Source organism: Mus caroli, chromosome 1, assembly GCF_900094665.2.
Source record: "Mus caroli chromosome 1, CAROLI_EIJ_v1.1, whole genome shotgun sequence".
NCBI classification, from domain to species: Eukaryota; Metazoa; Chordata; class Mammalia; order Rodentia; family Muridae; genus Mus; species Mus caroli.
In genome coordinates, this window is record NC_034570.1 from 41,447,853 (window position 1) to 41,473,260 (window position 25,408).

The 25,408-nt window shown below is 42.5% G+C and overlaps 1 protein-coding gene across 1 annotated transcript; it reads right to left on the bottom strand.

Moving 5' to 3' along the window:
- Positions 1–1,036: 1,036 nt before the first annotated feature.
- On the bottom strand, positions 1,037–20,010 carry Nemp2 (nuclear envelope integral membrane protein 2). Its single transcript, XM_021160532.1, has 9 exons — positions 19,870–20,010; positions 13,300–13,415; positions 9,337–9,568; positions 9,153–9,225; positions 7,976–8,069; positions 7,106–7,220; positions 4,892–5,117; positions 4,021–4,197; positions 1,037–3,245 (listed from the first exon to the last, which is right to left on the bottom strand). Exons 1-9 carry the CDS (start codon positions 19,961–19,963, stop codon positions 3,107–3,109), a joined length of 1,266 nt encoding a protein of 421 aa, XP_021016191.1. The 5' UTR covers positions 19,964–20,010; the 3' UTR covers positions 1,037–3,106.
- Positions 20,011–25,408: the final 5,398 nt, after the last annotated feature.

Consider the following 25,408-nt stretch of genomic DNA (forward strand, 5'->3'; position numbering starts at 1 on the left):
AGTGTCAGCTTTGCCAGTCACAGTTTATATGGTCCTAAGGCCTCCTGTGTAAAAGTGAGGTTTCAGTGAGAGACTTGATAGTACAGAACCAGGTAAACGTGTCTTCTGAGATAGAATCTGCTGGTTATGTGAGTCTCCGTGTCTTTATCTTCTGCCAGCTGGGATACACTGCAGATTGCCTAATGGGAGACAGGTCTAGAGAATGGAAGTCAGGTATGAGTCAGAGGCTAAACTCATCTATCCATGCAGTGTCACCCAGTGGGGACTCTGTGAAGGTAGCTTGCTCACAGGGTCATCTGAAGACATCTGTCTTGCTGCAGGCTTCATCAGACGCAAGCATCCCATGTGATTTATGTGTAAGATTCCACTGCAGGTTAGACAGAAAAGCCAATCTAAAAATTACACATCTAATTGTGGGGAATTCCCAAATAGAGGATAATGTGAGATCCTATTTGGGTGGTTATTAATCAGCATCGCCTCTGGATCGTAACTATGTATATGTTCAGATATATTGATACAATCCATCAGATATCCTAAAATCTGTAATCTCTTACATTTCTAGATATTTTAAAAAGACATAAATTCAAATATTTTCCTGTCACATGGACACTCCTCTAAAATTAAGCCCTGAATATTATTGGCAAACTATATAACTAGTTTACAAATTGTCTTTGTGCTTGTAAACTGTGTTTTAAAACCCTTGAAAACTAACATTCAAATGATATGATTTTTTTAAACCATTTAAGTATAGCCACCTACGCTGCTTCTCACCCACACATTTGGTGTCAAACAGTCCAACTTGCTTCAAACAGGATGCTGTTGGGAGGCATCTGTTGTAAGCAAGGGCACAACGAGGGTTCTGCTGTGTGTACGTGCATGTCTGCGAAGGTTTGAAACATAGCTGCCACTGAAGGATAGACAGTCATCGGCTGCTTCAGAAAGAGGAGGAAGGTTAGAAGGAAAGGACTGTACACTGCTTGGTGGGCATTAGAAATGTCATTGGTCTTTGTCATACACACTGACTCGGAGCCCAAGGAACATTTCACCAGAAAAGTTTTAATTGTTTAGCTCCTCACAGCTCTCACATAACAATCTGACAGATCCATGATTCTTTCCAGAAATGAACATGAAAAACTGCTCTCCCAAAAGATGACCACTGTTTTCATTGTGGGTACACAGGCTTGCTGGTGCTGGGAGCTACAGCTTCACAGTGAAGTCCCAACTGTGGGGTTGTCCTGGTGGCTCAAGGGGTGCTGACATTTCAGTCACACACAAACACATTCTATACTAGGCAAGCTGCGTAGTGAGAGGTGAACATGGCAATGCACTAGCACTGACACAACTGACCTGTTTCGATACAATGCCCATAAATAAAGCTACTGAAAAAGAAAGCCAGAGTAAGCTGTGGCAAAATGTTACAACTCCTGTCTATTTTTGCAAAATAGTTGCCAAAATGAATAGAAGCACATTGTTTACACACAAGTGTTCATGCCTGTCTGTATGTGCATGCAAAATCAGAGGAAGGTACCAGACTTCCTGGAACTAGAGTTATGGATGGCGGCAAGCTGCCATGCCACTCAGATGCTGAGGACGAAACTCAAATCCTCTGTAAGGCTCTTTTTAGCCACTAAGCCATCTCTCCAGACCCTATTCTTTGACGTTTTAAAGTCAACACGTAAAGGCACAGATTGACCTGAGTGAGGTTTCTAAGAAAAGGAAAAAGACTCCTGATATTACCTATGTCTGTCAAAAGGCAGAGGCAGAAACACTGACATAGAGCTCCAAAGAGAGAGCATCATTTGAGAGTGAATATAGAAAGTTCCGAAGTCAGCATCACTCTCAGGGGATGACAGTGACCAAGTCTGTGTCTTGTCCCCCGCCTCCTCTCTCATGCTTTGTGTTTCTGTTGTTGTTTAATCATTACAGTACATAAGATAAAACACCCTGACTTTGATTCTCAGAGGATCAAGTAGAGACCTGTTCACAGAATGTCTGCCATAGCCAACTCTTAAGGCTATTTTTGCTCCTTTCCTTGGGCCCAAAGCCCAGTTTGTAGCTCATTTTATCCTGAAGTTTATCATGGATCAAGAAACAAACATTTGCTCTCACTAAAACAACAACAACAACAAAAAAAACCCCCCAAAAACAAAAAAACCCCCGAGGTATCACAAATCTATTTTGTGGGAATTCATTGTAGACATATATAATCAGTTTTAAAAAATAAATCTCAAAATGTCACAAATGCTTTCATACTTTCAATTTCAATATATAAAAAGTACAAAAATTATAATATTTTAATCTGTGTATATAAAATCTTATCAAAACATTAAATATAAGCCTAAGAAATGTTTCTTTTTAATCACAGTTATTAAAACAAAACAACAAAAAAACCTGGGGCACCAACACCATGAGACCAAGGCTAGAGGGAGACAGCCCTGAACCTGCATGTGAAGAAGTGTCTTACACCTGAGTCCCAGATGCACCAGGGGCTGCCAAGGCTGCTGATGACACTCTTGCTCTAACTCTCAAACCCAAATTCCACCATCAATAGCATTTCCAACCATGAGTTCTAAAGATTATTAGTCTCATGAAAAATGGTTTGTGGTTAGTAACTTAGAAGCCCTGTGCATGTCTGCTTTTTAGGAGACCCACAATGACTTTGTAACATTAAAGACCGAGGAGCTTGCAGAATATATGACTCTGATTTAACCACAGCCAGCATCAGAATTCTTTCAGCAGCACTTCGTACTATCATGTGAATGGCACCTTAGAAAGCACTGATACTGGTGAACTGGTATGAGGGAGGGGAAGGACGGAGGGCAATAATGCAGCCTTTTGAGCCAGCTCCTGGACATCCAGAAGGGAGTTAGTGCCTGGTGAAGGGAAGGTCTCAGGTTCTGTTTACTGGTCCTAAAGAACAGGTTTGCACTGTTGCCATGAAGGTCTTCATTCAGGGACGTGGCAATGACGCTTTCAGCCTTCACACCACCACAGTAGAGCTCTCTGGCACAAATGCAAACGAGTTTTTCCTTATTTGCATGGCTTATTTTTCTCTGAGCTGGAGTAGGATCTTTGCCTTTTCCTTGCATTCCCTTTCAGAATGAAGTCAACTTGCAGGTAGACTGTCAGTCTGCAGGCTAAAGAGCTGCTCCTCCAGGAAGGCACCCCCAAGGCCATACTGCTTTTCATGTGTGCTGACTTCCTCTGGTGACAGGTGGCTGGCTCCAAGAACAAACTCTGCAAACCTAAGAAAATTTTGCTTTAAATAGTTAATTTTCTACTGGATGGAACACAGGGCCCCCAATGGAAAGTACCCAAGGAGCTAAAGGGGTCTGCAACCCTATAGGTGGAACAACAATATGAACTAACCAGTACCCCCGGAGCTCGTGTCTCTAGCTGCATATGTATCAGAAGATGGCCTAGTTCGGCCATCATTGGGAAGAGAGGCCCCTTGGTTTTGCAAACTTTATATGCCTCAGTACTGGGAAACACCAGGGCCAAGAAGTGGGAGTTGGTGGGGGCAGGGATGGTCTGGGGGGCTTTTGGGATAGCATTTGAAATGTAAATGAAGAAAATATCTAATTAAAAAAATAGTTAATTTTGTCATAGAGGTTTATCTGAAAGATGATGTGTGCCTCCCCACTTATCCCCTTTAATTAAATTTGAATTTGTGTCAGCTGAGGATAGCATTTAAACCTATACAGAGAACAGCTTATGTGATTTCATGTGGGCAGGATTATTCATCCACAGGCGGGTGTACCAAGTCATTCCTTCAACTTCCCCTGTTCCTTCTGAGTGTAGTGGATTGTTCAGATTTCACTGTCAATGCCTCGATCAGATCCGCATGGCATCTAAGACCTCAGCAGCTCTCCTGGCAGGCCAGAGCAGCCAGGAAGTAGAACTCCCACAATTCTGGTGTAACCAAGAGGAATGGTTGCTTCTAAGCAGAAACGTATGCTGCAGATACTACGTGATTTTCAAATCACTTCAAACGTGAGCTGTGGCCAGGGCAGGACTTACTTTTTAGGAGCCTGGAGTCTGGAGACAGCCAGCCAGGAAGGGAAGTCAGGCCTGCAGCAGGCTTGGCGCAGTTCCTCGAGAGCGCTGGCTGTTGCAGCTTCAGCTTGCTCCCTGTACTCTTCATCAGTGAGATACCTCACCACCTGAGGTTCTGCTGTGAACCACGGCCTCATTTTCCTAAAACACATGACACGTGGTTGCCAGATTCCTGCCCAAATCAATCCTTGTAATACACAAAAATACGCATCTTACACGCCAACGGTCATACCTGGGAGCTCCTTGTATGGCAGCCTGCACTTTGCACAGTCCTGCCATGACAGAGGGGTAAGGAATGAGTCTGCTGTGATTTCCTCCTCTCTCCCTGCCAGAGCAATGGCCTAAGGCTTTGGAGAATCAGTTTCTGATTGAGATGTTGATTATACTTTTTTCACTGATTTCTAATCAAACAATTAGACAAAAAGTCTGGCTTCCTGCTTTGTCTGCTGATTTTCTTTGGCAAGCTTTCAATGTGTCCTTTCATTAAGACCAACAGGGAGGAACACCACTTACTACACTACAAAGAAGCTGGAATTGTGGGGTATCACCCCCACCTAGTGGTGGTGCCTCTGATTAACCCGACACAGAAAGGAGACACTGCACAAGGCTACACAGAGAAATCATGTCTTGAAAAACCAAACCCAACCAAAACAAAACAAACAAAAAAACAACAAGGACAAAAAAAATCCCCCAAATTAAAAACAAACAACCAAACCAAACCAAACAAACACCCCATAACTACTTGTAAGATGTAACCAAAAGTATCTCTTAAAACAGTAAACTAACCCAGAACTCAAAATATCAGATTTGGTAACCATAGAAAAAGGACACCCACCATCTGAGGTAGCTGAATGCTCTCAGTAGATAGTGCAGACTCCAGGAGAACAGGAGGAGGATCAGAACAGCATAGGCAAACTGAGGAGCGGCCACACCGGTGTAGACCAGAGCCAGGGAGAGGAGCCTCAGTGTCCACATGAGAAGGTCTCTGCTCCTCTCATCAGCAAGAGGCCCGTGACTGTAACAGGCAGCAAAGCTACAAAGTCCAACAACCAAGACATAGCCTAGAAACACAGGAGAAGGGCAAGCGTTTAAACCTGAGCTGGAAGACCTGACAGAGCCCTGGCTGAACAGTAACATCTACCAGTTAACTTTGATTTCAAAAATTAAAATGTTTCCTTTTTTCAATAAGGTTTGAAAAGCGATTCTACAGCTCATTAGTCCTTGATTTGAGTGAGTGAACAGGCCGGCTTTTAAAGATGTATCGTTATTGTTATCTGAGTGTGTACATGAGCAAGCGGTAAAGTCAGGAGAACGTCAGATACCCTAGAACTGGATGGCAGGCAGTTGTAAGCAGGTGCTGGAAGCTAAACTCGAGGCCTCTGGAAGAGCAGCAAGCGCCCTAAGCCACTGAGCCATCTCTCCAGCCTGACAGGCTAGCTTCTGTAATAATTTAAGATATATGCTGATTATTATGATAATAATAGTCATATCTGTTTTTAAGTCCAGTGTCCTGGGTGGACAAGTGGTTTCATGGTTGCTTTGGTTAAAAGTAAGCCAGTGGATATCATACTTTGCTTACAAACCCTAGATTTAATTTTTAAGTTCTGGTCACTAAAGGAGAATGTAATTTTACAGAGTACCAATCAGATAGCTAGCCATGCCCAGTCCATAATTATATCTGATACATTGTTTCCAGATGGGAAGTATATGGCACTTCTAGTGATTTTCACTGTAGGTGCTTAATTTGTTTCTAAGCAAATCTAAGATTCAATTTCTCATTTACAGTAGACACTAAGGAGGAATAAGTTAAATTTAAAATGGGCCTCACATCAATCTAGAAAGTGGAACTCTCACAGGATGTCTTATGCGGCTTTTCCAGCACCTCGGTGAGGAAAGAAGCAATGATGGGGCTATTACTATTGTCTGGCCTCAGTGGGAGAGGATGCACCTAATCCTGTAGAGATGTGATGCCCCAGGGCAGGGGGATGCCTGCGGGGAGGACCCTCTCAGAGGCAAAGGGGAGAGGGTAAGGGGTGAAAAACTCTGGGAAGGGGAACCAACATTCGGGGGGCAACATTTGGAATGTAAATAAATAAAATAATTAATTTTAAAAAGCCATATGTAATAAAACTAAACTGTACTTGGGGGAAACAAAAGAAATTATGATGGACTGGGAGAGTTGCCTGGCCCAGCAGAAGGTTCAGCACAGCATCGAGGTTATATAGTCAGCCAGCACAGGTAACTCAAAATCTCAATATGACCTGGGCAGTAGGTCATTCTATGCAATTATGAATCTTTCACATCGAAGAGTGAGGTTAAGGATCTAACTCAGTGGTGCAACGGATGCTGAGTGTACATGAGGCCCTGGGTCCAGTTCCCAGCAACAACAACAATAAGTAAGAGTTATTCAGTTATATATAAATGTGCTCTTGTTTCTTTAGAGACAAAGAGTAAAGAACTTATAGGAATGTCTCACGTTATGAGTAAATTATAAATACTTAATATACTAGGAAAATAGGCTAAAAATAAAGTGTTCAAGGATGAATTGCTTTTCTTTTGGCAACAGTATCCTCATATGTGAAATCTGATGTTAATGGGTCTGCAATTACCATTATTTCCTAACAAAATGGAAGAAATTTGTAACATAAAACAAGGAAATTAAATGGTATTTTTACCCTCTCTGTTTCTGAAAAGTCAAGTTTCATTACTAACAACCTCCCACTTTTTATACAGAACACATCAAGAAAGAAAACTGACAGATGAAGAGAACCAGCTTTTAAAGAAGCTCGTGTAGTGCAGCTCAGATGCAGTTCAAGTTCAGCCATAATTCTCAAGTAGTTTTATTCTTTTAACGATTTGTACAGACAACTAAGAATGGTTATAAAGGAAAGTGGTGTAAAACGAGATCTAAATGAGTTCAAACACCAACTATGGTCATGAATACAATATTATTTTAATAGCACCTTTCCTTCAATCAAATAAAAATATGTGCCCAGAAGCCCCCTGCTTCTCAGCCTGATAGACAGGAAGTTCTTGTGTGTTTACCTACCTAATATATACATTCTGTTTCCATACCACAGCCACTTCAGATCTTCCATCAACTGGCACAAAATATAAACTGAAGCAAACCAACAACCAATCATTAGCGCCCCAAATGTGCTATACTGTGTGCGGGAGAAAATAAACGACACAATATACATATATAGATATATATTGGTTCATTCACTCTCATAAAAATAGAAGCAAACAGATAAATAATCTATGCTTGAAAGGTCTATGCCAAATCTAAGTCAAGTATTGATCTAATCCAGAGTCTCTCTGTTCAAGGATGACCCTCTGAGGAGGAGAGCCATTTTCACACAAGAGCTTAATGACAGCCATGCAGGCTCCGGTCCCCCTGCTAGAATCTACACGTTAACAAGACCCCCAGGTGGCTAGCAGGTACACTGAAGTTGGAGAGAACTACCAGAAAGTACATTAGTTATCTCAAAATAACGCTGCTATTTAGAGTTTTGATCAGGGTAGCCATAAAGTTACCATCATGAATTAAAATTTATCCATTGGAACATTATTTTATTGAAGATGTAGCGGAGGGACAACAAGAACAAAAAGCCCGGATGTAGGACCACTCGTATACAAAGCGCTGACGACCCAGGATCATTCTGCCAACATACATTTCACAAACCAGTACCAAAAACTGTCAGTAAACTTAATGTAATCCTATGCATTACTAATAAGTAAATGTCACTAAACTTAATGTAATCCTATGCATTACTAATAAGTAAAAACTGACTTTTCAGAGACAGACACATTTTAAGGTCGATTTACACAGCAGAGGAGCACGTTTGAATTAGGTAATTTTTCAGATCCATAAAATCTTGGTTCCTATTTTGTACTCATTTGCATATAAGAGACCTACCTTTGGAATGTGTTTCTTAGCCATCAGAAGGACAAAGACTAATGTCATTAGAATACCTAACACGGTACCCGAAGAGTAATAGAAAACAGGGCTTCTGTCAAGACAGAGGAAAAAAAGCCACATAAACATCAACCAGCAATTTCAGCAATAAAACCTGAAAAGAGTTCAAAATGCTCAATGTGGCAATAGTAGCCAGTACAGAATATTAAGAAAGAAAAACTCTAATCGTATTTCATACCGTTAAAATTTAAATCAATACTTGAAAGTTCAGTAAATAGACTGTTGCAGAATGTCTAGCTGTCTTCTATAGTCAGAATGTCATCTGACAATGCTAAGAGCTTGTTACATGTCAGGCACTTGCCCGAGAACTCCCAGATATCCACAGCTAAATCAGAGGAGAAAACTGAGATAGCAAGAAGTTAAACGCCTTTCATGTGAGCTGGCTGCTGGAAGATTCAGAGCAGCTGCCCAGCTCATCAGCATATAGGGCCTAACTTCTAGGCTTTTCTCTTCCTGCTATCCATCCATCCATCCATCCATCTCGCAGTCAGAAAAGCTGGCAGATAACACTACACATACCTGATGGTATCATAAAGAAAAGTTCAAGAGTGAACAATGATAAGAACAATGCAAAAATATTCGTATTAAGTAGCCTGGGCAAATTAAAAAGTAAATATTGAGAAGAGCGGTGGGTTTTATAGGCTAAGTTACAAGAAACAAAATATCAGGACAACGTATTTATCCGAGAAGCAAGTATTTGTCATGTCTAATATCCTACACCAGAGTCACCAATTCAGGAGGCAAATTAACTCAATCAACAGCTAGCGCCTGGTATCAGAGAACATGAGCAAACCCCAGCACCCTGGAGAACTAGTCAGAGACGAGGGCTGTGGGTTCTGTAACCAAAAATTAATAGCAACGGGAAAAGTTCACGTGTGTGTGTGTGTAAAATAATGTAAGCAAAAGTACTCGGTACCATGTACATATCTGTTATACAATTGCCTCCGTCTTTAAAGTTGAATCAAATGCTACCTTCAGACCTATCATCTGTAAATCCTAGAAGAACCACACATGCAGAATAGTGTGCAAATACTCAGCACAGAGTCACAAACAACCTCTAGACTTTTCAATCAGAATTTAAATTTAAATCACTACAAATATAAAAAGGGGCACTTACTGGCTCAAGGTCTTTGCATACAAGAAAAGGAAAATGCCTGTCACAAACACAAGGAAGAGTTTGAAATCCACAACTGGAAAATAAAAAAAAAAAACAAACACAACCAATGTTCTGTGTTAGTAAATAAAGAATAGGGAAGTCAACTCATTGAATGTCCAGCCAATTATAATGAAAACAGACTTACTGTTTCGATTCACGATTACTATGTAGGGAAGTAACCTCCCAACAGGCTTCACAGAGAAGCACACAGTTTCTCCATATGGACTGAAGACTATGGTTATCTCCTTAGCCTCCTCTGGTGCCCAAAAGTTATGAGTCACACATTTGATAAATGATAAAATGCTTTCTGTGTGCTGGCAATTATGACTTCCTGTGATATATACAATATTGAGCAGGCCCGGGCTGGTTACTGTCACCTACAAAACAGGAATGGATCAATCCAGGTAGGTTCAAAACCTTCCCTCTGGCACCTCAAGACACAAACAGAGGAGTAAGAAGCCAGAATTGGCTGACAAAAATACCATAATACACAAGACTGGGCTCTGGTCCCCAGTGGCTGGGTCTTCACATACCTGCATTCAGTTCACAGATGCTTAGAGGAGTGGATGGTTTGCCAGGTGTGGTGGTGCATGTGGCAGTAGTCCCAGTTCTTGGGACTCTGAGACAATGGATCGACAGTCTGAGGCCACATAGTTAGCAACATGGAGGTGCTAGAGACCTTGGTTAAGCAGACTTAAGTGTGAGCACCTGACTGAAGGAGTCAGTCCCATACAGAGCATGGGAGACCTGCAGGCTGCGGACACCGACTTGAAAAGGAATTTTATCAGATAAAGAGTAGAAGAATCAGCCAGGGCAGAGAGGACCTGAGCAGGCAGAAGTGTGTGCGATCCAGGGCACAGTCGAGGCCTCAGACATACAAATCTCCTGTGTGGCAGACACTTCATCGTAACAGACAAGGAGCAGAGCATGTGCCTACAGGTGCTGACACGTGGGCGGCTGGTAAGAAAAGAGCTAGTCCACAGTCATTTCTAATTTTTTTCCATTTTTTCTTTATGACCTTAATCTTTATTTTTTACATTTCTTTAAATTGAATTTTTTTTTTCTGATTCAGAACATTCTGATCATGGCTTCTCCTCCCCTAATTTCTCCCAGATCCTCTCCACCCACCCAAATCCACACCCTTTTTTCCTCTAGTTAGAAAACAGTCATCTAAAATAAATCAATGATAACAAGCTAAAACAAATAAAGAAACAAACAAGGCAGGGAAAGTGCCCCTAAGAAAAAGCTCACGAAAAACATACAGATGCAGAGACATAGATTCACACACAAAAATCCCATAAAAACAGAGCTGGAAACCATGACATAGAAGCAAAATACCTGTGAAAAAATTTTAAAAACTCCAAAAACTATCACTGACTTTGGTTTGTGTTGGCCATCTACTGCTGGACATGGGGCCTACTTGGAAAGTGTGCTTTGTATACCAGTAACCTTTCACTGGCGAAAACTAACTTTTCCTTTATGAAGCTATCAATTGGAGACAGCTTCTCAGTTGGAGATGGGGGCTTGTGTTCACTTCCCTTCTCCGTGCTGGGACCCCCTGCGCTTGGACCTGTGAGGGTCCTCTGCAAGCCGCCTCAGTCAACAAGCTCATCTGACATGCATCAGTCCTGCTGTGCCTAGACACTCTTGTTTCCTTGGTGCCTTTCATCCCCCCCCCCATTTGTTTACCCCCATTTTTAAAGTATATTTCTTCTATTTTAAAGAAGTAAAAGAGCATTGGGCAGGAATGAAGATGGGAAGCAGGTACTGGAACTCACTATGAACTCATTTGTTGAATGTAGAATGAATGAACAGGAGTGTGAGATATGAAGGACTGCAGTTTTCACGTCCCAAGAGCTCCAGGCAAGGTGGCACAAGAAACCACATAAGCCTCAAACATCTTGTTTTCTAGAAAGCGTACGAGCTGACATCGAAAGATGGTGAACTATGCCTGGGCAGGGCGAAGCCAGAGGAAACTCTGGTGGAGGTCCGTAGCGGTCCTGACGTGCAAATCGGTCGTCCGACCTGGGTATAGGGGCGAAAGACTAATCGAACCATCTAGTAGCTGGTTCCCTCCGAAGTTTCCCTCAGGATAGCTGGCGCTCTCGCTCTTCCCGACACACGCAGTTTTATCCGATAAAGCAAATGATTAGAGGTCTCAACCTATAATGATCTCAACCTATTCTCAAACTTTAAATGGGTAAGAAGCCCGGCTCGCTGGCGTGGAGCNGGGCGTGGAATGCGAGTGCCTAGTGGGCCACTTTTGGTAAGCAGAACTGGTGCTGCGAGATGAACCGAACGCCGGGTTAAGGCGCCNGATGCCGACGCTCATCAGACCCCAGAAAAGGTAATTCCCATCACCGAAGTCTTACGTGTCCCATTCTCAGCGAGAGCTGCTCTCCTCACGTTTAATTACTACCTTAGATCATGTCCCTCAGAGGTCATCAACCCTCCAGTACTGCTTGGTTTGTGTGTCAACTTGACGAACTAGAGTCATCAGAGAGGGAGGAGCCCCAGGTAAGTAAATGCCTCCATGAGATCCAGCTGTAAAGCATTTTCTAAATTAGTGGTTGATGGGGGAGGGCCCAGTGCATTGTGGGTGGTGACATGCCTGGGCTGGTGGTCTTGGGTTCTATAAGATAACAGGAGGAGCAAGTCAAGAGAAGCAAGACAGTAGTACAGAGCACTCCTCCATGGCCTCTGCATCAGCTCCTGCCTCCAGGTTCCCGCCCTGCTTGAGTTTCTGTCCTGACTTCCTTAAATAATGAACAGCAATATGGAAGTATGAACTGAACAAACAAACACTTTCCTCCACAACTTGCTTTTTGGTCACGGTGTTTCAGCACAGTAATAGCAACTCTAAGACCCTTGTGACCCGCCCCTAGCCATAAAATTATTTTTGTTGCTACTTCATAACTGTAATTTTGCTACTGTTATGAATAGTGATGTAAATATCTGTGTTTTCTAAAGTTCTTAGGTGATCCCTAAAGGGATTACAACCCACAGGCTGAGAACCAGTGACTTAAATGGCGTATTTATTTGGAATGGTCAGGGGAGGGCCTGGGTAGATATAAAAAGGAATTAATGTCCTCTCCCACATAACTTCCCCTTAAGCCACTATGTGCTCATCAATTAGATTTTATCTTGATAAATTCATTTGATAAATTAAGCCATATAAAATGTATTTTTAAATTCCAAAGCTGTGGGGCATTGGGCTATGCACAGACAGGCTAGTCTCCAGTCGAGCTGAGGTCTGAACCCCGGAAGGGTGATAAATCACCTACATGACACAGCAGGCGTTCCCTCATGCTCCTGGAACCCTAACCCTTGACTAACTTACTGCCCCCCACAGCCCTCACAAGAGAAGCATGGCTAGAAGTCACAGAGACAATGTCCCAAGCTTCTGACCTTTGGGGTAAACTCCTCCACAGTTACCTAGCAACAGTAAAGACCATAAGAGGGGCTGCTTGGCCTCACCCCTCTCTCTTACTCCTCTCTCTTACTCATCTATCTCACTCCTCTCTCTCCTCTCTCTTTGCCTTCTCCTCTCTGCTCTCCTCTCCTCTCACTCTCTCCCTCTTACTCTCTTTCTCTCTAGCCCCCCATACCTTCTCTCTTTCCCCCTACCTTTCTACAATAAAACTCTAAAACCACAGACAGTCTCTGCTCATCAAGGCCCACTGCGCTTGGAGGATGGGATAGGTTTTCTCCTAATGAGAAATTTCTAATCTCCCGATGGAAGGCCGGATGTGCTCCAGTCAAGATCCGCTGTGCTCACTCTCGCCTGTGTGAGAACCTCTCTTCCCTCATCCCTCTCTCCCATAACCCTGGGGCTTTAGAGAAGTAGCCCGGGGCCCCCAGGTTGGGCTTCCCCTTGTCCCCCCACAAAGAGTGGGTCAGAGGTTTGGATGCCCACTCGGGGCTGAGTGGAAAGTGTCTGGCAACCCTCCCACATCCGCCTGTCCAGAGCATAGATGGAACTCTGATGGAACGTGGGTCTTTCCTCCCCCTCTTCCCCAGGGCCCCTTTTTAGTTCCCACACAAAGTGGTACATTTTAATTCCACATTTTTAAGTCATGATTAAAAAAAAAAAAAAGCAGGCCCTAACCTGCACAGTTGACCACATATATGTCCACTGGATTTGTGAATGTTGATTGTAGCAATAGCAGTCTGACACAGAAGTTTTAATTAAGTCCGTTTCCTTCAGAGATTTACATCTGGGAACTGAAAGATAAAAAAAAAAAAATGAAATAAACATGTTACCTAAGTATTTAATTTTCCAAAAACCCTTTTAAAAAATGTGCTCAAAGGGAGATTTTCATAGTTTTTAGTATTTTATGACCAAAAATTCTTCTCCATGGTGATTATGGCCCCTTGCTCTTCCCTATCTAGCAGGCGTCTGTCGGCAAACAGCCCATCCAGAGTCAGTACTGTTAGGTCGCCTGCTGAGCAGCACACATGCACTGATGTCGTTGGTCCTCAAGTGATGGCAAGAGCTAAGGGAAGCATACTGAAAAAGAAACTCGAGCAGAAGACTCAATAATTAGTCGAAAGCATAAGACAGCATTGGGACTGACAGATGACAAATGTGCACAGTATTAAGATGAGCAAAGTCACGGTGGCTCAGCTTAGGGACATCTTAGACAGCTGCAGCTGGAGGTAAACCACAACCACTTCTACATAAGGAATCTATACTTCACCATGAGAGCAGAGTCCAAAAAGACCTAACAGACTCAGTAGGAAACAGATGACACTAAAGAGGGCTCAACTAAATTGCCTAGTCAAGTGTGAGCAGAACAAGCACCAACTACCAGGCAAAGGCACAACAAGACGAGGCTTCAATCAACTCCAGCCCCACAGTAAGGAGAGGACGCAGTGACTTAGGCTATAAACCGAGGCGGGTAGAAGAATTCAAGAGCTCTCAGAGGACAAATCAGCATACTGTGGAGCTTCACTGGATGAAGGAGAGGAAGGTATCTGGTAATGGGGAGCTGGTGAGGCACTTACCCAGATCCAAGTGCGGATGCAGAATAGGAAGCAGGAGCATGGAGTACTCACAGGTACAAAGAGAAATGAGCCTTTTGCCCCATTCAAAGTACAAGAAGGAAATCTGTAGACAACCCTGAATTGAAGTTAGAGCAAACTGTTATAACAAAGTTGGGTAAGGACCAGTAGCCACAAGTTGATCATTATACCGATTTAGAAGAATAACGTTGAATAAGCTCAATAGGTACCTGCCCTAGCCTGAAATATGTTTTGTGACAGGCTGAAGTGAGGACAGGCACAGTCCCTCCTTGAGACAGCTGAACCAAAGTGACAGCTCAGTTATATAATGACGACCCAGTATGTTCTACTGTGACAGATGAATCCTTTCATTTTTCTTCTTAGCACAGTGATGAAACACATACGCTTTTAAATTTATCAACTGTCTGAGCTGAAAATACAAGAATCTAGGTCAAGAGCCAGATTTCAAAGCAGTAAGAGGATACTTGAGAGGCTCTTAGTTAAGCACAGGCTACCAAAAATTAAAAACACATTCCATCATGGTACACCTATACACAAGAACCCAAAGAAGACAGTATAACCAGTGCTGTGAACACACAAGACAGGCAAGGCAGAGGCATTCTTGTGCATAACTGAGAGGCACAGAGTTCAAGGCCAAGGGCAGCATGCTGGAAGAAACAGTCTTTGGATGTCTAATACTAGAAGTTAGCTTTAGGGCTGGAGAGATGGCTCAGTGGTTAAGAGCACTGGCTGCTCTGCTAGAGGTCCTGAGTTCAAATCCCAGCAACCACATGGTGGCTCACAACCATCTGTCATGGAATCTGATGCCCTCTTCTGGTGTGTCTGAAGACAGTGACAGTGTACTCATATAAATTAAATAAATAAATCATTTTAAAAATAAAAAATAAAAAGAAGTTAGCTTTAGAAAAGAAAGAGGTCAAAGAATGCAAAGTAAAACCAGGAAGTACTTGATGTGAGAATACAATGACACACCCTGGAGGCCCTACCTGTTGAGCCACAGAGGAGAGAATGGAAGGTCTCAGGCCTGGCCTTCCCAGACCTCATGCTCTATCTCCTGCCCCTCTGAACAGGAACCAGAGCTAAACTGGGCAGCCAGAACTGGAAATTCTGTACAGTGAATTCTTGATAAGGGATCCATTTACCACTGGAGAAGAACACGTCTTAGCAGAAAAGGTGAAGGGCATGGGGCCACAGGTTCACAACCCTAGTGTCCCAGAACTTTATACAAATCTCACTGGCAGTCTGGCACTAGGTGCACTTCATGCTAAGGGGACTTTTTTAGATGCTGCCAAGGGTTCTCCCTGTAACTCTCCTAGTGAGCCCCACTATTTAAGGGCTGAACCAACTTCCACATAAAACTTTGTGTCCATGCCCTGCTGAAGCATCTCCTTGTGAGGACTGAAAACAAAGAAAGGCTACCATCAAACAAAGGCTTTTCACAGAGTCCCATGGCCGTTTCCTAAGTCACTGGATACGTGTAGCTCCTAAAAACAGGACGAAGCTGTGAGTATAGTGCCATAGCATAGAGCAAATGCTTCTGTTAGTACAAGCCACGCCGTTTTACACTTAAGCTTACTCTAACAGCCTTCTAGGTGGTCTCCCTTCTTCCAGAAATACCCCCTACGATTCCCTCTACAACCATTCTTCTAAACAGGCACACAGATCTTTTGAAAACTTCACCTGGGGTCCATTATATTCCTCTCATCGTTTCTGCTAACACCAAGGCAAAATCTACCCTCCTTTAGAAAGATCCAAGTACCTCTACGACGACTTCTTCCTCTCTCTTGCTTGATGGCTCCTCAAAGTAACAGCTTACTCCTGCCTCAGGTCTCCTTGGACTGCAATTTTCTTCCCCTAGATCCTGTGAAGGCTTACACCTGTCAATAGCTGGCATGTTTGTCTGCTCTTCCACGGAAGGCCCTGTCTGAGCCATGTCTGAATATGCACACCCAACGATGCTCAACTACTTTCTGCTGACTACACAGGGTCCATCTTACACATGCACTTCTTATCTTACTGTCTTTCTATGGAGTTAACTAAATCCTGCAGCGTTCAAATACCTGTCACTTGCGTGTGTGTGTTGCAATCTGAGAGGATTAGAGGATTATCTGAGCAAGAACTGCCCAGCCAGTGAAAATATAACCAATTTCCCTGAAGAATTGCCAGCACAAGAGGCGGTGCACTGAGCCCTGTCTTGAAACCTCCCCAGCAGTGTCCCTCTGTGTTCAGCCTGTCCCAAGCCATCCATTCGAGAGCCCAGGAAGCAAGGGGCATAGACTGCGCCCCTCTCCACTCTATCACCAGTACACCCTAAACTAGAGGGTAAGGCTGGCTACACTTAGTCTCTAGCTAAGGACTATCTTTCTTGTTCCTCCCAGATGTGGAGGCCAAGAAGTGGCAAGAATCTTGGTTTTGACATCAGTGTATGTATAAGGCACTTCTTGGTTAGAACTTCCTGGATTTCCCGTCTTCAACAGGTTAAGGAACGAGCAGATGGAATTAATCACTTACATTACTAAAAGCCTCAAGTCACCTTTATGTGAACCAATGAGACAGGCCCCTCTGTTCCCTATAAGTATCATTCAGCTTATAAAATTCAGCTAATGTAGCGTGGGGATGACAGTGGTGCCCCACCCACACTTCTGTGTCTTTATTTTCTACTGTCTCAGTTATTTTGGGTCAACCACGATCCAAGTTATTAAATAGAAACTTCCAGAAATAAACAATTCACAAGCTTCAAGAAACTGCTGAGTTTATTGTTAGTATTGTTGTATTATTAGTCATTGTGAATCCTTAACCGTCCTAACTTAGACATTGTTTCAGTGGGGCAGGAAGGGCACACATGGGGCTCAGTGCTCTGTACTCGGGGTCTCAGAAGGGACAAAGGAGCACTGCTGTACACATTTTTAAAAACCCTTGCATCTCCTGCTTTGTTAGTAAGTCAAAAGTAAATGGCTCCTTTAACGCTTTTCTTGCTATTAGTTTCTTTAATGCCTCAGTATATTTAGCTTAAAAAGTTGAGTCAGACATATGGTAAAAATATTTAGTCATAACCTGAGGAGCAGGTAGTACTTAACCTACTCATCGAGTCTTCTAAAAATGAAAACCACAGGCACTCCTCAAGCCTGAGCAACTACTTCCCATAAAAAAACAAACAAAAACAAAAACAAAACAAACCCTTCATCACCATTCCCCTCGGGGAACCTAGCTTTCCACAGTCTGCAACCAGAAAAATGATCCTCTAATGTGACCAGAACCAGAACACAGCAAACGCTGCCACTGTCTTCATTAAACTGGCTCCTTCTTCCTTGTGGGAGTTCAAGGATAATGAATGGGTCCAGATGGAGTTACTATCTTTCTTGGTATTTAGTTTCACATTTTTCAAAGATGTAAACTACATAAGTAACATGTCTCTTGTACCAGTACCAGTTTGTTGTTTTTAACCTGAATATAAAACTCGGTTTTTCTTCCTCCAGGGTCATGAGAATGGAACTGAAATGAGCACATCCTAGCTAACACACACACAGGTCTGAGTCTACCTACAGACAATTTCTTTTGCTACAGAGGAACTTCAAATGACCTCTCGCTGGAGTGGAAGCATGGGACGTCATTCCAGAGCCTCATCTGAAGGGAAGCAGTGTTCGTGGATCTGACCTGCTGCTTTCAAATTAAGAGTCATGCTCGACTTGATGTTTCTCTTCTATGACAAGCGTCTGCCTTTTCTATAAATAGGGTATCAGAGGGCTGGCCTTGGAATGAATATTCTTCGTGCCATGGCAGTGTCTAAGTACCCAAAGCAGATTCTCAGAGTTGGAAAGGGTCTTAGGCATCATCAGAGGCAACCCACCCCCCAGTCTTCCATTACACTCAATTTCACTTGCTGAGGCTTCAAGTTTTTGTGTTCAACCAAGGTCTGAAAATATTAAATGAAAAAAAAAATCTTTCAAAGTAGTAATATGTAAGTTCAAATAATTTTTCCACAATATTTTATTGTAATGAATTGTAATAACTATCTCTTGCTCTGATTTATAATTATAAATCTCTTGCTGTGATATGTAATGTATACACACACACACTGGGTGGGGGGCATGTAAGGTTCGGTACTGCGGTGCTTTTTTAGAAAATACATTTCCTGTGGGTGAGAGCGATTATTGTCTAGCTGTCTCATCACAGGCCCCTCATAAGACCATAGCTTTTACAGTAGCGGCAGTTCTTAGACCTAGCCAACCAAGGGTTCCCACGGTGTCACTCAACACTGCAGGACAGTGATCCCCTCCTATGTGAACGTAAGGAATATCTGGAATGGCAAGACAGAAGTTGCCATTTTTTTTCAGCTGTGAACTGGAATTTTATCATCTCCTGGGTATCTTACACTTCTCAGAAAGAAAGTCCTGGTGAACATTTACATGCGTCTTTAACACAACTGAGGACTATTAAGCCAGGTGCAACAGTACAGCCCTGTAAACCCTTCACCAGGGAGGTAGAGGCAGGACTGTTGTACAGCCAAGGCCAGCCTGGTCTATATAAAAAGCTCCAGATCTACTAGGTCTATATGGTGACCCATACAGCAGCAAAACTTGAAAAACTGAGTTCCTTGAAGCAAATAAAAGGAGCAGAAAAGATTGAAATCTCATTTTACTGATGAGAAGAAAAATCTGGTCTATAAAGAATACCTGTGTGGCCCTGGAGAATACGACACCTACAGGTTAAATCAACAACTGCACTACAGCCCAAGGTTCTGAATGCATCTCTATAACTACTTCTACCCCTCTGTTGCCACACTCAGGAGCCCTCCTCCTCAAACTGTTTTATATTTTCACAAGTACCAATTATATTTACTACCAATTCTTTGTTCTCTAGCATGTAAAATGGGCATATATGAATAATCAGTATAAGACAATGCAGTTAAAGCAATTCAGCCCTGCATAGCACAAAATAGTTAATTAACACATTCCTATTCAATGAAAAGCTGACCACAGACCGTCCCCTAAGGTGTAACTCACTGCAAGATACCAGTATGGGCACAAGGTGTGACAGAAGCTAATAACTGCCTACTGAACATCCATTCTCTCTTTCAGTCTTAGACACCCTACTAACTTTGTCGGTGTCAGAATATTACCCAATTGAAAGTCTTTATCTTGACAGCCTCCCTTGAGTCTGTAAGTGACCATGTAATGAAGAATACAAACAAGCAATCTTTTAAAGGATGTAGTGAACGGTAGAAATAAATGTTAAACTCGTGGAGACTGCGTTTTGCAGCTACAGCTTTCTAAGCCAGAATATTAAGCACCCCAAACAGTCTGAGTAGCTCACTGAGGCTTCCTGTGCACCTGGTTCAATGCTGGAGCATCACCAGTATTTTGCATATGACCAGCTACCCAGGTCACAGCAGCCAATCAGAAACAGAATTTCGGTTTCTTTCTGAAGCTTCTATCCTTCTCTAGCCTTGAGTTTCCTGAGATTTCTGAAGACAGATAAAATAAGGTTTCAGACATAAACTGAAGACAAAGGGCCAGTTGTGCGGGTGTCCAGCGGTGTGATCCTGAACAAATCAAAACACTGAAGCATCCAATGCCCGCAGACAGGGGCGGGGCCTGGCCGCGCGTGACCCTGCGGCGCCGAAAGGAGGCCCCCCGCCCAGAGCCGGGGTTACCTGACATCGCTGCCTCCTCGTCGCGCACCGCGCCTGCTGGCAGTGTAGCCAGGGGCTGCAGCCAGAGCACCAGCCACCACAACCTAGGCAGCATCGCGGCCAGAGCGGCGGAAGTGGCGCAGCGGACCAAGAGCGGGAAAGCGGAGGGAGGGGATGGCAGGGGCGGAGCCGGCTGCGGCCCCGCCCTTCCGCGGTCTGCCGAGCGGCTCTCCCAGTGGCCTCCAGAGGGCGATCACCTGCCTTCCCGATTCTTGCTCCAGGGCCCGCTTGCAGAGTTGGCGGGCAGTTTAAAACACGCCGGAGCCCTGGGCAGGGTTCTCAGAGCACTGGTGCGGGCCACTCAGAAAGGCAGGCTCTTCACACGCACCATCTCAGAAATAAGACCAGCAAGCACCACTTAGACAAAAGCCTGACTTGTTTGTTTGTCCCTCCTTTCACCTCTTCCTTTTTTTTTTTTTAAAGCAACAAATTGAGAAATTTGGTGCTTAAATAATTTCTGTCTAAGCTCATGAACACAGTATCTTTCAAAAAAAAAAAAAAACCTAAAAGGGTTATATAAGTTCACTATTGATAAAGTGTCACTTTAATAGAGATCTGGAGGCTGGAGAGATGGTTCAGTGCTTAGGAGCACTTATCGCTCTTCCAGAGAACCCAAGTTTCCCAGCGTGCGCATGGCAGCAGCCCTAACCATCTGTAAATACAGTTTCATGGAATCCACTGCCCTCTTCTGAATTCTGCAAACATATGGTACACAGACATACACACAAGCTAAACACCCATACACTTAAATTAAAAAATAAACCTTCTTTTAAAAATGAGATTGTATTTTTAAAAATTCAAAGATATAGTGAGTGTTCTAAACATAACCAACCTGGCAGAGATGATGGCTCTCTAAAGTCAGCCTATTGAAACAGAAGACTCCAAGAAACTGGAATGCTGCACAGTAAACCACTCTGGGGAGCAGAGAAAGCCACCACCAACCATAAGAGAACAGTCTGTCCTAGAAAGAGACTCACAGTTTCTGAGCCGTATGGTTTATTGATGAGCAGGATAATTCTGTGTTAAGAGCAAGCCTTCTTTGGTCTCTGGAAACCTTTCAGTGTGACTTACTATTCCATACTTGAAACAGGGCAGAAGGGTGTGGTGGTAGTGGACTGTAATCCCACCATTTGAGAAACAGAGTTAATCATGGGTAAGGTGAGCCTAAGTGGCATAGGGGATCCAAGGCTCGTCTGGCTACATGAGACCTAATTTAACCTTCCTCTGACCCCCATCCCTGCCCCACCACACACACAAAGCTAGAGTAAGAAGCTGTGTTCTTTTCTCTAATTCCAGTCTTCCACTAACAGCACTAAGCTCGATGTAATAGAAATCTTTTTTTTAAATAACCCAGCTTCAATTTTTTTTTAATGGTCTAAATAGGAAAGAATGTCTCTGAGTTATGTAAAGGCGGCTTTAACCAATGCCCTGTATATGTGTACACCTAGGATGTGGCTGTAAAAGCTCAGAGTGTTCTTTTTTAGGAAATTATTAGGGGTGATTTTTAAAAATAAACCTTCATTATTGGAATCTGTCCTGTATCATTTTTTTCCCCTGGATCTCCTTGGTATGCCTCTTGCAAAGCAACTTTTTGCCCCAATTCTATTCAAACTGGTTTGGTTAATTTGGGATAATGCTAAGGAAAGCATATCACCAAATAACTAATGTACTTTCTTAAAGCTGTCTTCAATAGATAGAGAACAAGCAGAGACATATGTTTGCAGCACTGCTCTAAAAAAAATTAAACCATCTAATTACTAAATTGGTAGATGAATTGAGTAGGTTGTTTTCAAAGGTAAAAATACAAATGGTCAATAAATATTTAATATCCTTAGGTATGGTGGCTACTTTTGGTTGTCAACTTGACTACATCTGGAATTAATTTAAACTCAAATGGCTGTGTACAACTATGAGGAATTTTTCTTTTCATCATTTGAAGTGGGAAGACGTACTTCTACTCCAGATCTTTCTTTGTCCTATATAAAGGACATGGAAGAAGGAAGCTTGCTCTTTTTCTGTGATTCCTCTTGCTAAGTCCATTCCTTCACTGTTATCAGAGCCTACCAGAAGACCAGCTAAGACATCCATCCACAGGGACTGAATAATTGCTAGATTCTTGTGCCTTCCATTAATTAACAGCAATTGTTGAAGGAGATGGTGCATAGTAAGCCATTCTATCAGTTCTGTTCCTCTGGAGACCACTGACTAATACAGATTTTGATACCAGGAATGGTTCTAGAGCAACAGAAGTAAGTATAAGGATAAACATAACTTTTTAAAGTATCCGGAATAAGCTTTCCAATTTGCTAACATCTACGGTTACCAAAGCCTCTCCAATTATTGATGCTTCTTCTTAGCATCTTGGAGAATATTGAAATCCCATGGTGTAAGCTATTTTAAGAACATGAGAAGACAAACACATTTGATTATCCTGATTCACCAATTATGAGAGGCAAAGGATTTGGTGACTCTGTGTATAAAACGTTTGGCAACTTGTGGGAAAAAAATAAGGAAAATGAAGATGCTTGTTGGCTACTCCTAGCATCTCGGGATAAACTGACAAAGGAAAAGAATACACTTCATGATAAAATTCTATCTTACCAGAGTATGGAGTACAACAACAGTGAAGATGGTCAGCTTTAGATGTGTGTAAACAGTCTAAAGGTTTCTAAGTGTGGCCTGGAAGAGACTCTTCTCTCTAGCAACAACAGAGCTTAAATGCAACGCCCTTAGTATACGGTTGGGTGAATTACAGCAAAAACTCAAGTCCAGGCCTTGGAGGGCATCATCCATTAAAGTAGAGCATTAATTGGTAAAGAATGGGATCCTGTAATGTGAAACAGAAACGTGTGGGAGGACTTTGAACCCTCAGATTCTTAGGGGTTTAATGTCACTTGGGAAAGCCGTCTCTCCACCCTCGACAGACGATATGCTCCCACCTCCACCACTGAAATATTGCCTTGTCTGCCATTGACTGGGAAAATTAATCCTCCACTGTCTGGTAGTGATTTTCCTTGAAGAAATGCCAGCCAAGACAATACTGATGTCCCTTGGGACCCACCAATAGTTTGAGATACTAGAAGAATGTACTTCAAAAGACGTAGCCACCTCTTCTAAATTTATAATGTGTTTGTGTGCGTGTATTTATGGAAGTACCAGGGATATACATGTATGAGACTTACATCATGCTAGGTATAATGCTGACCAAGTTAAATATATAATACATTTGTAATTGTATGTGAGATAGTTCTATCATGTTAGGTGCAATTATTGTTCTTTATTTGGAAATTAATTATGGCATAAGGATGTGGTTGTGTAAGTTGACAAGAGGTGGACTTGTGATGGCTATTCTTGGTTGTCAATTTGACTGCATCTAGGGTTAAATGAAACCCAAGTGACTGCGTACACCTGTGAAGGATTTTTTTCTTAATTATTTGAAGTTACTTCTGATCCAGACTGGTTTGAGGTGAGACTATAAACCATCAATCCAGATCTTTTATGATGGGAATATACACCTTTTATCTGGGTCACACCTTCTGTCGGCAGCCTATAAAAGGACATGAAAGAAGGGAGTTTTGCTTTCTTTGCCTGCTTGCTCTCCATGGCAAGTCTATTCCTTTACTGGCATTAAATCATAACTTCTTGGGGCTGGTGAGATGGCTCAGCGGTTAAGAGCACTGACTGCTCTTCCAAAGGTCCAGAGTTAAAATCCCAGCAACCACATGGTGGCTCACAACCATTTGTAATGAGATCTGGCGCCCTCTTCTGGTGTGTCTGAAGACAGCTACAGTGTACTTACATATAATAAATAAATCTTTAAAAAAATCATAACTTCTTCAGGATTCCATTGTATACTAATATACTTGGTGTATACTCAGCTGAGACATCAAGCCTCTGGACTGAACAATTACTGCATTCTTGGACCTCCTGTTGATAGACAGCCATTTTCGGACTAGCTAGATCACAGTCTGCATGTCATTGTAATAAACCCTTCTCTTCACCCCCTCCCTCGTGTGCATGTGTGTATGTGTGTGTGTGTGTATTAAGTTTTCAGTCATGTTCCTCTTGAGAACATTAGAAAATTACAAGTAAAAGCTACATTGTTATTCCATCTCATCCTATCAAGGGTGGCTGTCTTCAAAAACTAAACAGCAACAAATACTGATGAATGTGAGGGGAAAGAAAAGCCTTTATTCATGTCTAATGGGAGTGTAAACTGATGGGCTACCAGGGGTATCAGCATGGAACTTCATCAAAAGAAACTCTAAAATACAACTACCATGTGATCCAATGATATCACTCCTGTGTATATACTTCAATGACTCTAAGCCAGCGAGCCACGCCCCTGCTTATTGCTGCACTAGTCACAGTCTAAATTTCCATCAGCAGATGAATGATTAAACGAAAAATGGTCCATATGCACAATGGAATTTTCATCAGCAGTAAAGAAGAATGACATCATAACATTCACTGAAAATGGATGGAACTAGAGGCTATTATGTTAAGAGAAGGAAGCCAGATTCAAAAAGACAACACTTTTTTTTTTTGAAATGAGCAGAATCTAGATGGAAATTTTTATAGACATATAAATGACCTGAAGTGGGCAATTGGACTATGAGAAGGGAGAAGGAGGTCTAAAGGCTGAAAGGTAGAGAGAACTAGAGATAGAATATATGTGAGATTAATGCAGAAGGAAAAGAATTAAAGGAGAGATGGGGAGAGTAAGAGGGGAGCAGGGGAAATAAGGAGCTTGCTTGAGGGGAAATAAAAACAAAGTAAACTACATATATGAAATTATATATATATATATGAAAATGTCACAGTAACTTATTTTTGTATGGTAGCAAAAAGTTAGTTAAAAATTACAACTAAAAGGAAAATGTAAAGATGTATACTACAAGCCTTGGGGCAACACTAAAGTCTTTTTTAAAAGAAATGTAACTAGGGCTGGAGAAGATGGCTCAGTGGGTACATTATTTTTGTAATTCTACCCATATGTTCGCACTAGTGAATTTCATACTGAGTATGTCCTGTATTTAATACCTGTACAGCATAGCAATGCTTTTATAACAGGCCCCAGACCTTAGCAAACTGACTCCATGATGGAAGGTGCTATTTGGGCTGTAAAACTCAGCAGCATGTAGACAGTAACAGCTGCCAAAACAAGAACAAAGGCCTAATCCATCTAAGTCCATCGCTCTGGGAAAGTTTGTATGAGATGAGCTCATTTCTGGCTGAAACTTTGAGGGCAGCTTCTGAGAGATCCTAAGTTCAAAATCAGCCAAGCTCCTCTGAGAGACAATAAGCATTTGTTATTTATATATGCCAAGATTTAAAGTTATTTGTTATATAATACCAGGTAGCTAATACTGAAAGAGGAAAATTACTGACCACCAGAACTCTCACCCCAGAGTCCTACCCCTCCCATCTGGAGATTGTTCCCAGAACCCTCCAGAACTCTCACCCCAGAGTACATTCTGAACTCTCACACCAGAGTCAG

What these genes read in the sequence shown, in the direction of transcription:
- Nemp2 (XM_021160532.1), bottom strand. Translation starts at nt 19,963, where the DNA reads ATGCTGCCTAGGTTGTGGTGGCTGGTGCTCTGGCTGCAGCCCCTGGCT. An exon ending in CTAAGAAACACATTCCAAAG is followed by an intron (nt 7,221 to 7,975) that starts GTAGGTCTCTTA and finishes TCCCGCACACAG; the next exon opens with TATAGCACATTTGGGGCGCT. An exon ending in AGACTCCAGGCTCCTAAAAA is followed by an intron (nt 3,246 to 4,020) that starts GTAAGTCCTGCC and finishes AAATTTTCTTAG; the next exon opens with GTTTGCAGAGTTTGTTCTTG.